Here is a 13600-nt window from a genome sequence, read left to right as displayed (position 1 = left end):
GACAGTGTCTGTTCTGGTTACTTGTGTTGGGTCCATAGTGCATGGTGGACAGTGTCTGTTCTGGTTACTTGTGTTGGGTCCATAGTGCATAGTGGACAGTGTCTGTTCTGGTTACTTGTGTTGGGTCCATAGTGCATGGTAGACAGTGTCTGTTCTGGTTACTTGTGTTGGGTCCATAGTGCATGGTGGACAGTGTCTGTTCTGGTTACTTGTGTTGGGTCCATAGTGCATAGTGGATGGTGTCTGTTCTGGTTACTTGTGTTGGGTCCATAGTGCACATTGGACAGTGTCTGTTCTGGTTACTTGTGTTGGGTCCATAGTGCATAGTGGACAGTGTCTGTTCTGGTTACTTGTGTTGGGTCCATAGTGCATAGTGGATGGTGTCTGTTCTGGTTACTTGTGTTGGGTCCATAGTGCACATTGGACAGTGTCTGTTCTGGTTACTTGTGTTGGGTCCATAGTGCATAGTGGACAGTGTCTGTTCTGGTTACTTGTGTTGGGTCCATAGTGCATAGTGGATGGTGTCTGTTCTGGTTACTTGTGTTGGGTCCATAGTGCACATTGGACAGTGTCTGTTCTGGTTACTTGTGTTGGGTCCATAGTGCATAGTGGACAGTGTCTGTTCTGGTTACTTGTGTTGGGTCCATAGTGCATAGTGGATGGTGTCTGTTCTGGTTACTTGTGTTGGGTCCATAGTGCATAGTGGACAGTGTCTGTTCTGGTTACTTGTGTTGGGTCCATAGTGCATAGTGGACAGTGTCTGTTCTGGTTACTTGTGTTGGGTCCATACTGCATGGTGGACAGTGTCTGTTCTGGTTACTTGTGTTGGGTCCATAGTGCATAGTGGACAGTGTCTGTTCTGGTTACTTGTGTTGGGTCCATAGTGCATAGTGGACAGTGTCTGTTCTGGTTACTTGTGTTGGGTCCATAGTGCATGGTGGACAGTGTCTGTTCTGGTTACTTGTGTTGGGTCCATAGTGCACATTGGACAGTGTCTGTTCTGGTTACTTGTGTTGGGTCCATAGTGCATAGTGGACAGTGTCTGTTCTGGTTACTTGTGTTGGGTCCATAGTGCACATTGGACAGTGTCTGTTCTGGTTACTTGTGTTGGGTCCATAGTGCACATTGGACAGTGTCTGTTCTGGTTACTTGTGTTGGGTCCATAGTGCACATTGGACAGTGTCTGTTCTGGTTACTTGTGTTGGGTCCATAGTGCACATTGGACAGTGTCTGTTCTGGTTACTTGTGTTGGGTCCATAGTGCATAGTGGACAGTGTCTGTTCTGGTTACTTGTGTTGGGTCCATAGTGCATAGTGGACAGTGTCTGTTCTGGTTACTTGTGTTGGGTCCATAGTGCACATTGGACAGTGTCTGTTCTGGTTACTTGTGTTGGGTCCATAGTGCATAGTGGACAGTGTCTGTTCTGGTTACTTGTGTTGGGTCCATAGTGCACATTGGACAGTGTCTGTTCTGGCAGTGATGCTGACTGATCATGCCTTGATTGTGCCCCTCCCCCCCCACCTCCACCTCCCACCCACCCCTGTTCGCCCTCTCCCACTTTCACTCTCTCTAATGATTTCTTTTTTTGGGGGTGGGGGGTGGATGGGGGGATCCTGTTGGCTGGATAAAGAAGTGATAATATTCTGACTTTTTCAATCTTTTTCCCACCCAGATTTAAACTTTTATGAGGCATACTACTATCCTTTTGAGTTTATCATGAACTTTAAGCAATATTCAGTTCATGAATTTTTTTTACTTAAATTATATATATATATATATATATATATATATTTTTTTTTTTTTTGACCTCCAAGGAATTTAAATTGTGAAACTTAGGGTTGATTTGGTTAGGGTTTGGTTTGGTTTGGTTTGGTTTGAAGTTACACATGAATGTCTTCAAAACAAACAAACAAACAAAATCTCTTTCAAATGACTGTATTCAAAGGTAAAGGCTGTTTGATGACCCCCAAAGTCCTGTTCACCACCCTATCCTCTCTCTCCATCCTCAAATCACATCAAAGATAAAAGAAAAAAAAAAAAGAAGAGAAAAAAAAAGAAGAAGAAGAAAACAGCAACAGCAAAATTGTTTGGGGCCTATGACTTTTCTTTCTGTCAGTCTTTTCCTCTAGTGACTGATTTTCATGACTATCAGTAATTTTTTTTTTGTGTGTGTGTGCTTCATGTTTGATCGTTCATTTACAAAAATAATTGTTATTATTTTAGCATCCAGTTCTCTCTGTCTGTCTCTCTCTCTCTCTCTCTCCATAATATGGGGTTAGCAGTCGTCATTGATGTGAAGAATAGAAATGAACATCTTTGATACAGATGCATTTACCATAACATCAGTGCTGTGATCATGACGAGTGTTGCATGCTTATAATATTTGGTCATTGTGAGAGAGAAAAAAAAAGAAAAAAAAGTGCTGCTGCATTTTGTTTTGTTTCTCGTTTCTGACGATGTATAACAGTGTATGATATGTGACTTGATCACGTGTTTGTCCTTATCAAATGAACATTGATTTTACATATGATTTGTATCTTTTCACTAACGTAGGAACAGTGACATTTGCTAGAAATGTGTACTACTTACTTATATAGGGCTATTATTATTATACATTATCCACTTACATACACAGAACAGTTTCACAAATGTTACTGAAACCATTGACTGTTATGAAATACTGGACTTGACAAATGAATATAAAGAGTATCAAAAATAGTGTGTGTGTGGGTGTACGTGTGTATGTGTGTGATTTGTTTTTGACTTGATATGTCTGTATATGTGAATATGATAGTTACTGTCTGTTTTTCACTGCTCATGTCTGTATGTGTGAATACAGTATTGTCTGTATGTCTCTGTTTATGTCTGTATGTGTCAGTTTTTCACTGGTAATGTCTGTATGTGTGAGTACAGTATTGTCTGTATGTCTCTGTTTATGTCTGTATGTGTCAGTTTTTCACTGGTAATGTCTGTATGTGTGAATGTAAGGCCTGTTTCACTCACCCTCCATTCCTCACTCCCCGCCTTTCTCTCCCATTCTCTTCAGCCACACACAGAGACACCCTCACACACACACTCACACACACACACACACACACACACACTTATATATCGATACACATGCACAGACACACAGAGACTCACACACACAAGAAATGCACACGCATGCACATACCCACACAAACACACATACATACATACACGCTCACATGCACATAGACACGTGCGGGCATGCACATACATACACACATGCTCGCTCACACACGCACACACACACACACAAGCAGTATTTTCTGGGACAAAGAACGTCTAATCACATGAGGCAATATCCGGTCAACTGTTCGATTCCAACAAGACAGAAAGAGAGAGGGAGGGGTGGGGGTGTGGGGGTGGCAGAGAGAGAGGGAGACAGACAAACAGAGAAAAGGAGAAGTGAGAGAATAAAAGGGAGAAGAGAGGGAAACGGTGAGTGAGAGACGGAGAAAGAAAGGGAGAGAGAGAGAGACTCCGAGACACTTTTACCGTCAGGAAAGTATTTGACAGAATCCAGCAATCTAATATCCGGCAGAAACTATGCTTTCACAGCATAAACACACACACACACACAAACACACATGCGCGCGCGCACACATACGCACACACACATACGCACGGACGTACGCACACAGAGAGAGAGAGAGAATATGAAAAACAAAACAAAAAACACTGTTATTCTGACTTCTATAAACCGTAAATTAATGAGGATACGGGTTCATAACACATTTGCGCAGACTACTGATTTTCTCACCCAGACACCATTGACGGACGACTAATCAGTTTTGTTTGTTTGTTGTTGTTTTTCAACCTGGAAAAAACCCATTGAAAACAATGAGAATTTCGTCTTTTTTGTTTTGTTTTCACTTTGTTTGTTGTTTTTCTCTCCCCAGCTTGGAAATGAAATCACTGGAACCAATATAAGTGGTCACTGAAATGCCCAGTGTTTGCCGTCAAAGCGTCATTTTCTCCAAGGGAAAGCTCGAGAGAGGTAGTCAGCAAGTGACAGTTTCTATTTTAGTTTCAGTTCCAGGGAGGCGTCTAAGCGTGCGGACTCGTCCATACACGCTACACCACATCTGCTGTTTCTGGGTGTCACGGACATGACCCTTGCATTATTGCACCTATTTTACCGGCAGTTTTTGTGCATGTATGAAAGGATATAACCATCAGTACATGTAACCCATTTTAGGTGGGTTTCGACTCTAAATTTTGAACGTCATTTTACTACATTTTGGCACGGATTCAGTCACTAAACTAACGTGTCACCATCTTGCTGCTTTTTTTCCCGTTTTTCGTCCCTCAAACCATGGAAATATAACCAATAGGTACAGTAATTTAGGATGCTGAAATTGGACATTACCGCTTGCTTTGTCGCTAGAGCAGAGAGTTGCTGTAAAAGTTAGTGGCGAGAGGGTCTCACGTAGTTTTACCTTGGTGTCAGTTACAAGGATGCTGTGGCGTGTCTCCATGTTGGCCCTCTTGGTGGTCCGAGCGTCTGCTGCAGACAGCGTGGTGAAGACTGCTGGCAGCGAGTTCCATCACTTTGTGGATTGCGGCGCTAACATGGTGCTGAAGGCTGAAAACAGGTAGGAAAGTATCATGATGCAGGGTTCGTACATGTTTTCATTTGAAAGTTTGGAGGAAAAGAAAAGAAATGAAAAGAAAATGACATGCCCATGTATTTAGTTTAAAAACTAGTACTTAAAAACATTTTTTAAACCGACTCAGTTTTGTAAAATGTTTTTAATTTGGATCTCTGTATACAACCACTGACAACAATAGTTTGTGTCGGTCTTTAAAATCGACCGATGTTTGTAACGTGTTTCACACACACACACACACACACACATATATATATATATATATATATGTATGTACCCTGCCTTTTGTCTGAATATGTTGAGCATGTTTTTCTTTTTTCTGCCCTTCTTTTGACATGGGAATTCTTGGTGCGTTCCCCCCCCCCCTTTTTTTCCACCTTGTTATGGCAAGCTTTTGATTGAGAAATTCATCCGGGAGCAATGATAATCCTTCCAGTGTCTATGTTATGAGATTTTGGAAATAATAAATTAAGTGTTCCTGTGGGAGCTATGTGATTAGGCAGATTGTTTCACGTGTTAATGAGTATGTTCGTAAAACCCCCCCAAAAAAACAACAACAAAAGCAACAACAACAAAAAACAACAACAACAAACAAACAAACCAAACAACAACAACAACAACAACCCCCCCCCCCAAAAAAAACAAAACAAACGAGGTTTGGTGGACATGTTCAGATTCAGAATCAAAGTCACTTTACTATGTCGGTTGGACAATTTCGTTAAGTGGTGAAGTCTGTGTGCAGACTACAAGCAGAACAGTACAAGATCTCTCTCTCTCTCTCTCTCTCTCTCTCTCTCACACACACACACACACTGTCCGAAAGACTGACTGACTGACCGGGTAATTTGCCACATAGTGATCAACTATTTATTTATTTATTTGTGTAAGCTTATCTATTATTTATTCACCTTTTTTTCCCCTCAAGGCCTGACTAAGCGCGTTGGGTTACGCTGCTGGTCAGGCATCTGCTTGGCAGATGTGGTGTAGCGTATATGGATTTGTCCGAACGCAGTGACGCCTCCTTGAGCTACTGAAACTGAAACTCAACTGACATGGTGATCAACTGACGTGGTAACCAACTGACCTGGTAACTAACTGACATGGTAACTAACTGACACAGTGACCAGCTGACATGGTAACCAACTGACACAGTGACCAACTGACATGGTAACCAACTGACACAGTGACCAACTGACATGGTAACCAGCTGATACAGTGACCAACTGACACAGTGACCAACTGACATGGTAACCAACTGACACAGTGACCAACTGACATGGTAACCAACTGACATGGTAACTAACTGACATGGTAACCAACTGACATGGTAACCAACTGACACAGTGAACAACTGACACAGTGACCAACTGACATGGTAACCAACTGACACAGTGACCAACTGACATGGTAACCAACTGACATGGTAACTAACTGACATGGTAACCAACTGACATGGTAACCAACTGACATGGTAACCAACTGACACAGTGACCAACTGACATGGTAACTAACTGACACAGTGACCAACTGACATGGTAACCAACTGACACAGTGACCAACTGACATGGTAACCAACTGACATGGTAACTAACTGACATGGTAACCAACTGACATGGTAACCAACTGACATGGTAACCAACTGACACAGTGACCAACTGACGTGGTAACCAACTGACACAGTGACCAACTGACATGGTAACCAACTGACACAGTGACCAACTGACATGGTAACCAACTGACATGGTAACTAACTGACATGGTAACCAACTGACATGGTAACCAACTGACATGGTAACCAACTGACACAGTGACCAACTGACGTGGTAACCAACTGACACAGTGACCAACTGACATGGTAACCAACTGACACAGTGACCAACTGACACAGTGACCAACTGACGTGGTAACCAACTGACACAGTGACCAACTGACACAGTGACCAACTGACATGGTAACCAACTGACATGGTAACTAACTGACATGGTAACCAACTGACACAGTGAACAACTGACACAGTGACCAACTGACATGGTAACCAACTGACACAGTGACCAACTGACATGGTAACCAACTGACATGGTAACCAACTGACATGGTAACTAACTGACATGGTAACCAACTGACACAGTGACCAACTGACACAGTGACCAACTGACATGGTAACCAACTGACACAGTGACCAACTGACATGGTAACCAACTGACACAGTGACCAACTGACATGGTAACCAACTGACACAGTGACCAACTGACATGGTAACCAACTGACACAGTGACCAACTGACACAGTGACCAACTGACATGGTAACCAACTGACACAGTGACCAACTGACATGGTAACTAACTGACACAGTGACCAACTGACATGGTAACCAACTGACACAGTGACCAACTGACATGGTAACCAACTGACACAGTGACCAACTGACATGGTAACCAACTGACATGGTAACTAACTGACATGGTAACCAACTGACATGGTAACCAACTGACATGGTAACCAACTGACACAGTGACCAACTGACATGGTAACCAACTGACACAGTGACCAACTGACCAACCAACAAAACAACTGACCGGCCAATCGACTGACCAACAAACTTTCCGAGCGAACAAAAATTATGACGGACACACACTTTATGAATCCCTTTGAACACCTCCCCCCCACCCCACCCCCCTCCACCGCCCCCTCTCCCACACCCAGGTACAGAGAGGTATCAGCCCAGTCCGCCCTGCATTGTGCCATGCTGTGTGGAGCGGACGCGGCCTGCAGGTCCTTTGACTACCACCCCCTCTGGGAGCGCTGCTTCCTGAGCTCCGTGTCTGTGGGCCTGCACTGTGACCTCTACATGGTGCCCTTTGACCCCAACCACTACCCCATCCCCCCGGGCTTCACTGGAGGGGGAGAGGTTCAGCACTATGAGAAGGTGATGAGGGGGGGGGGGGGTTGGAGTGAGTGTGTGAGAGAGAGAGAGAGAGGGGGGAAGGGAGAGAAAGAGGGGGAGGGGGAGAGACAAAGGGAGAGGAAGAGGGAGAGAGAGTGGGAGAGGGAGATGGGGATGGAGGGAAAAGGGGGGGGGGGGAAGAGGGAGAGAGAGAGGGGGGGGGGAGAGAATGAGAGGGATGATGTGAGGGAAAGACAAGGAGGGAAGCCCGGAGAGAGAGACAGAGAGAGAGAGAAAAAAAATGAATTTTGATGATGATGATGATGACAGTAAGAAGAAGAAAAGGAAAAAGAAGAACTGTCCTCATGATGATAACAATAAATATATTTATATAGCGTTGAATCTTGTGCAGAGACGCTTTCACACCAGACAACAACAAAGACAACAACAACAACAATGATGATGATTATAATAATCTTTGCACAGAGCTGAATCTGGTGTTGAGTCACACAACACATTGACACCATGCATAACCCTGACTCGAAAGGAGGAAAGACTTCTTCTTCCGCGTTCCCAGGCCATGTTCAGACGGTCTGTCCAGAGCGGGTCACAAAGTCCGCTGTCCGCTGGAGCTCTGTCGCCGTTCCCCACAACTTGTCCTGGAGCGCTGACGAACTGGACCAGATCTGGCGCTTCAGCTCTTTGTGTAGAGAACAGTCTTGCAGGACATGGGCTGGAGTTTGAGGAGCGGTGTCACACGGACATTGGTCTGTGTGGGAAATTTTCAGTTTGTAGAGATGGGAGAGGAGCTGGCAGTGGCTTGTGCGCTGACAAAACTTACAATAAAGACATGTAGATAAAAGATCAAAGAGGGGTCGGAGGGAGGGCACAGAGAGAGAGAGAGAGAGAGAGAGAGAGAGAGAAGAAAAGAAAAGAAAATATAAGGCAATTTTTTATGATGCTGTGGCACGTTTGCTGTAGTGTTGATGATCAGTTTTGATGGTCAATATGCTGTTTTTGTATACATGATTTCGTGCTGGGGGTGGCAGGATATTATATGTGTTTCACGTTTGTTATAATCTGATGTCGACCAGTTATGACAGCGAATATTGCTGTTTGGTTGGTTTCGTTGTTGTTGGCTAATCCTCCGCGTGGCTGACAGGATATTTGATGCGTTTCATGTTTGCTGTGATCCGATACTGCTGATCAGTTGGGATGTTGAACAGCATGTTGTTTGTTTGGGGGTTTCTTTTGCTGTTGTTGGCTGATCCTCCGTAGGGGTGACAGGATATTACAGCCCGATGCCTGATGCTGAGCATGGCAGTCGATGGTGGGGTGTGCATTCAGAAGTTGTGAGTGAGACGGTGTTGAAAACAATAGTGACATCAGTGCAGCGATATTTATTATCATCATCATTATCATTGTTGTTGTTGTTTGGGCCCAAACACTCGGCTTACATCGGAGATTAACATAAACTTATTGTGGTGCCAACAGCAACATGAGAGCTGTATGATCAATTTGTTTTTCCACTGCAATGAAGGTCCATGAGGCAAGATTGCGCTGGATCCTAGTGCTGCAGCCTTCAGGTCTCAAAGACCTTTTGGCCAAGAGAATTGGGTTCTAACTTGGGAAGACACTCTCCTCCACTATAATCAAAATCAGGTCCAGATAGTCGGGACAGCCGTTGCCTCCATTGCTGTTCCGATGGTTATAATCAGACACGACGAACAAACACACTGTTGTTGTTCATGTTGTCTTTGTTTTTGCCACTGCTGCTGCCGCTGTTGTTGTTGTTACTCAGTGATACTCGCAGCGATAATGAATTCACTGACCCTATTGCCATATAAAAGGCTATAGGACCTGTAACCTTTGAGAGATTCTAGAGTCTGGAAGCCATGGTCCTTGTGTCACTTCAACATCGTGCAGGGTCCGCGTTGTATGGAAGGGAAACAACTCCAGCCAGACGGAACGTGTCAGTGTCCACGTGCCTTTGACGGACCACACTGCAAGTACCGAATGCAAGGTGTGTGTGTGTGTGTGTGTGTGTGTGTGTGTGTGTGATATCACATTTTGTGAATAGACTTTAATCGATCATTTAGGTAACACACATAAACACACACACACATACTTCTGACAAACACGCACACACTACTACTGTACATATACACTCTCTCTCTCCCTCTCTCTCACATGGATGGCAAAACGCAACCCAGTTTGCTTCGTTTGTTTCCCTTGTAAACTTTTTGGTTCTCCTCGGTTTCTGTTTCTGTCTGACTGCCTCTCTCTCCCCTCTCTCTCTGCTGCCCAGCCCCTCTCCCCCTCTCTCTCTCACTCACACACACGAATAGCAAACAACCTAGACTTCACCTAACTGGCCACAGGAACAATTGGTTAAGTGTGAAAATGTGTGTGTGTGTGTGTGTGTGTGTGCGTGCGTGCGTGTGTGTGTGTGTGTGCAGACTGCAGCGACTGGTACAACTTCACGACATCTGATGAGGTGGTCCAGTGGATCTGGCCCCTCACCTCCAACAGTCCATTTCAGGTAAATCCATATCCAGGTAGCTATACTCACAGGTAAATCCATATCCAGGTAGCTATACTCACAGGTAAATCCATATCCAGGTAGCTATACTCACAGGTAAATCATATCCAGGTAGCTATACTCACAGATAAATCCATATCCAGGTAGCTATATCACAGGTAAATCATATCCAGGTACCAATACTCACAGGTAAATCATATCCAGGTAGCTATACTCACAGGTAAATCCATATCCAGGTAGCTACACTCACAACATCTGATGAGGTGGTCCAGTGGATCTGGCCCCTCACCTCCAACAGTCCATTTCAGGTAAATTCATATCCAGGTAGCTATATCACAGGTAAATCATATCCAGGTACCAATACTCACATGTTAATCCATATCCAGGTAGCTATACTCACAGGTAAATCATATCCAGGTAGCTATACTCACAGGTAAATCCATATCCAGGTAGCAATACTCACAGGTAAATCCATATCCAGGTAGCTATACTCACAGGTAAATTCATATCCAGGTAGCTATACTCACAGGTAAGGTCCATATCTAGATATCTATACTCTCTCTCTCTCTCTCACGTACATGTGCACAGTGCTGGTTCTGGTGCTACTACTGCTGCTGCTGCCCCTGCTACAAAAAACTTCTATTGTTTCTGCTGCAACTACTACTATTGCTGCTTCTGCTGCTGGTGCTACCATTGCTATTTTTACTATTACCACTGCTGCAACTGCTACTATTGCTGCTTCTGCTGCTGCTACTACCATTGCTATTTTTACTATTACCACTGCTGCAACTACTACTATTGCTGCTTCTGCTGCTGGTGCTACCATTGCTATTTTTACTATTACCACTGCTGCTGCTGCTGCCGTTGCTGCTCCTCCTCCTACTACAACAACTACTACCACCACCACTGCTGCTACTACTAATGTCACTACTACTACTACTACTATTGTTGCATAGAAAATTTATTGCATCTGCTGCTGCTCCTGAAAATAAAACCCAAAACAACAACCAGAACAAGAACAACATCAACAACAACTGCTACTACTACTGCTGCTGTTGCTATAAACTACTACTACTATCACTTCTACCACTACCACTACAGCTGCTGATGCTGCTACTGCTACTCCAACTATCCTTACAATCTTACAACGCCAATGGCCAAAGCTCCTTTGTGCACGTGCAGGTGATGTGTGACATGATGATGTACCGGGCCCGCACAGTGCTGATGCAACGCCGTGACGGCGACGTGGGGTTCCAGGGTCGGGGCTGGGCCGACTACAGCGAGGGGTTTGGCAGCCTCGGCGGGGATCACTGGCTCGGCCTGCGCTACATGCACCTCCTGACCACCAACAGGCAGTACCAGCTGAGGTGATGAATGGTGGTGGTGGTGGTGATAGTGATGATAATGATGGTGGTGGTGGTGGTGGTGATAGTGATGATGATGGTGGTGATGATGGTGGTGGTGGTGGTGGCAGTGATGATGATGATGGTGGTGGTGGTGATAGTGATGATGGTGGTGATGATGATGGTGGTGATGATGATGGTGGTGATGATGGTGCTGGTGGTGACAGTGATGATGATGATGGTGGTGGTGCTGGTGGTGATAGTGATGATGATGGTGGTGGTGGTGATGATGATGATGGTGGTGGTGATATTGATGATGGTGGTGGTGGTGATAGTGATGATGATGGTGGTGGTGGTGGTGATAGTGATGATGATGGTGGTGGTGGTGGTGATAGTGATGATGATGGTGGTGGTGGTGGTGATGATGATCGTGGTGGTGGTGGTGGCAGTGATGATGATGGTGGTGGTGGTGGTGATAGTGATGATGATGGTGGTGGTGGTGATGATGATGATTATGGTGGTGGTGGTGATGATGGTGGTGATGATGGTGGTGGTTATGGTGATAGTGATGATGATGGTGGTGATGATGATGATGGTGATAATAACAACTAAGTGATGGTGGTGATGATGATGATGTTGATGATAACACCTAGGTGGTGACAGTGATGATGATGCTGATGGTGGTGGTGGTGGTGATGATGATGATGGTGATAATAATTCCTTTGTGATGACAGTGATGATGGTCATGATGATGGTGGTGATAATGATGATGGTGGTGATGATAATGATGGTGGTGATAATAACAAGTGATGATGGTATTGATGATGATAATGATGATAGCTGGTGACAGTGATGATGAGCATAATGATGATGATAACAGCTGATGACTGAAAAAGGTAGTATAGCTGAATAGATGAAAAAAATGTCTGTTGTTTGGGGCAGAGGTTCTGTGGGTGGATGGTTGATCAGTCTGTTGTTTAGCTCAGTTGTTAGTTACTTTCTTCCTTCACTTTGGTTCCTCTTTCAGATGAGGGCAGGATGTAAATAAAAAAATGCATATCCGTTACTTGTCCAATAAAATAAATAAATAAATAAATAAAATGTAAAACATGCTCAATTGTGCTGCATATTGAACAAGAAAAAAAGACGAATAAACATACGTGTACACACTAAACGACTATTTTTTTTTTTATCAACCTGCGCACAAAATGCCCGCAGTTATATGAATCAGTCTCGATTTGATCAAAACGACATATTTCGCTCCCAGATCTAAACAACGTATAACTTACGGTCTCCGCTTTGAACTGCAAGTTAATAATGATGTCACTGAGAACGAGCTAAGTTATGTCCCTTTGCACAGGTTCACCATCAAGGCGAACAACTCTCAGAGCCCGACAGTCTATTACGTCATGCACAGTGATGTCCACATCGGCAACGAGAGTGCCGGCTTTCCTCTGTCCGTACTGCCCATGAAAGGCAGCAACAACAGCACCCTCCTCGACTGCCTCCACCCCGACCTCCTCCACATCCCCTTCACCACCGCAGACGTCGACAACGACCTTGACGACACGCAGACGTGCTCGCTGCTGTTCGGGGGAGGCTGGTGGTTTAATGGAACAGCCGGCTGTTCCGTGTGTAACCCCACGGGGCGGCTGATGGTTGAGGGAGGTGGAGGGGGGTCGGGAGCTGCTGATGAAGTGTTCTGGGCCACTTCCGGAGGGGGTGCTGTCTTCGTGGTGCCATATAGCGTCATCATGTTCCTCGTGCCGGAATAGAGGTGATCGGAACTTTCTCTGACGCTCGCCAAATACGGCAATACAATAATGATAATGAAAATAAAAATATTGATAATAATGATGATAATGGATACTTCTATAGCACTCTATACAGAAATCTGCTGTAGGTGCTTAACTAAGCACTTTTGTTTCCATAACACATTGCATCAGTGTTACGTATACACACCAAAATGTGACTAACAGTAACAGACTAAACACACACACACACACACACACACACACACACACAAACTCTGGTTATGAGTAGTGCTCTTTACACTGACTGCACACATTCACCACTGTTCGCAGAAAATTCAACTGAACATCATTTCACCATGCCCATAAAGTCTGCTCGATTTGTGTCAGTAGAATGCAGTCTGTAACACAGTGGACCAGCTGTCCTGTGAACTGAGTGTGAA

At 44.5% G+C, this 13600-nt stretch overlaps 1 protein-coding gene across 1 annotated transcript in view; it reads left to right on the top strand.

Moving 5' to 3' along the window:
• LOC143293059 (angiopoietin-related protein 4-like) overlaps nucleotides 1-13600 on the top strand; it is an 18903-nt gene extending 5303 nt beyond the window's left edge. The window contains exons 2-7 of the mRNA XM_076603933.1: nucleotides 4478-4622; nucleotides 7341-7563; nucleotides 9448-9544; nucleotides 9981-10063; nucleotides 11246-11430; nucleotides 12767-13600. Coding sequence (XP_076460048.1) covers nucleotides 4486-4622; nucleotides 7341-7563; nucleotides 9448-9544; nucleotides 9981-10063; nucleotides 11246-11430; nucleotides 12767-13181 — 1140 coding nt within the window. The 5' untranslated portion in view covers nucleotides 4478-4485 and the 3' untranslated portion in view covers nucleotides 13182-13600. The remainder of the gene's footprint in view (nucleotides 1-4477; nucleotides 4623-7340; nucleotides 7564-9447; nucleotides 9545-9980; nucleotides 10064-11245; nucleotides 11431-12766) is intronic.

This window comes from Babylonia areolata, chromosome 18, assembly GCF_041734735.1.
Source record: "Babylonia areolata isolate BAREFJ2019XMU chromosome 18, ASM4173473v1, whole genome shotgun sequence".
Lineage (NCBI taxonomy): Eukaryota > Metazoa > Mollusca > Gastropoda > Neogastropoda > Buccinidae > Babylonia > Babylonia areolata.
The sequence above is the reverse complement of the archived record's forward strand: the minus strand, read 5'-3'. Positions and strand labels throughout refer to the sequence as shown.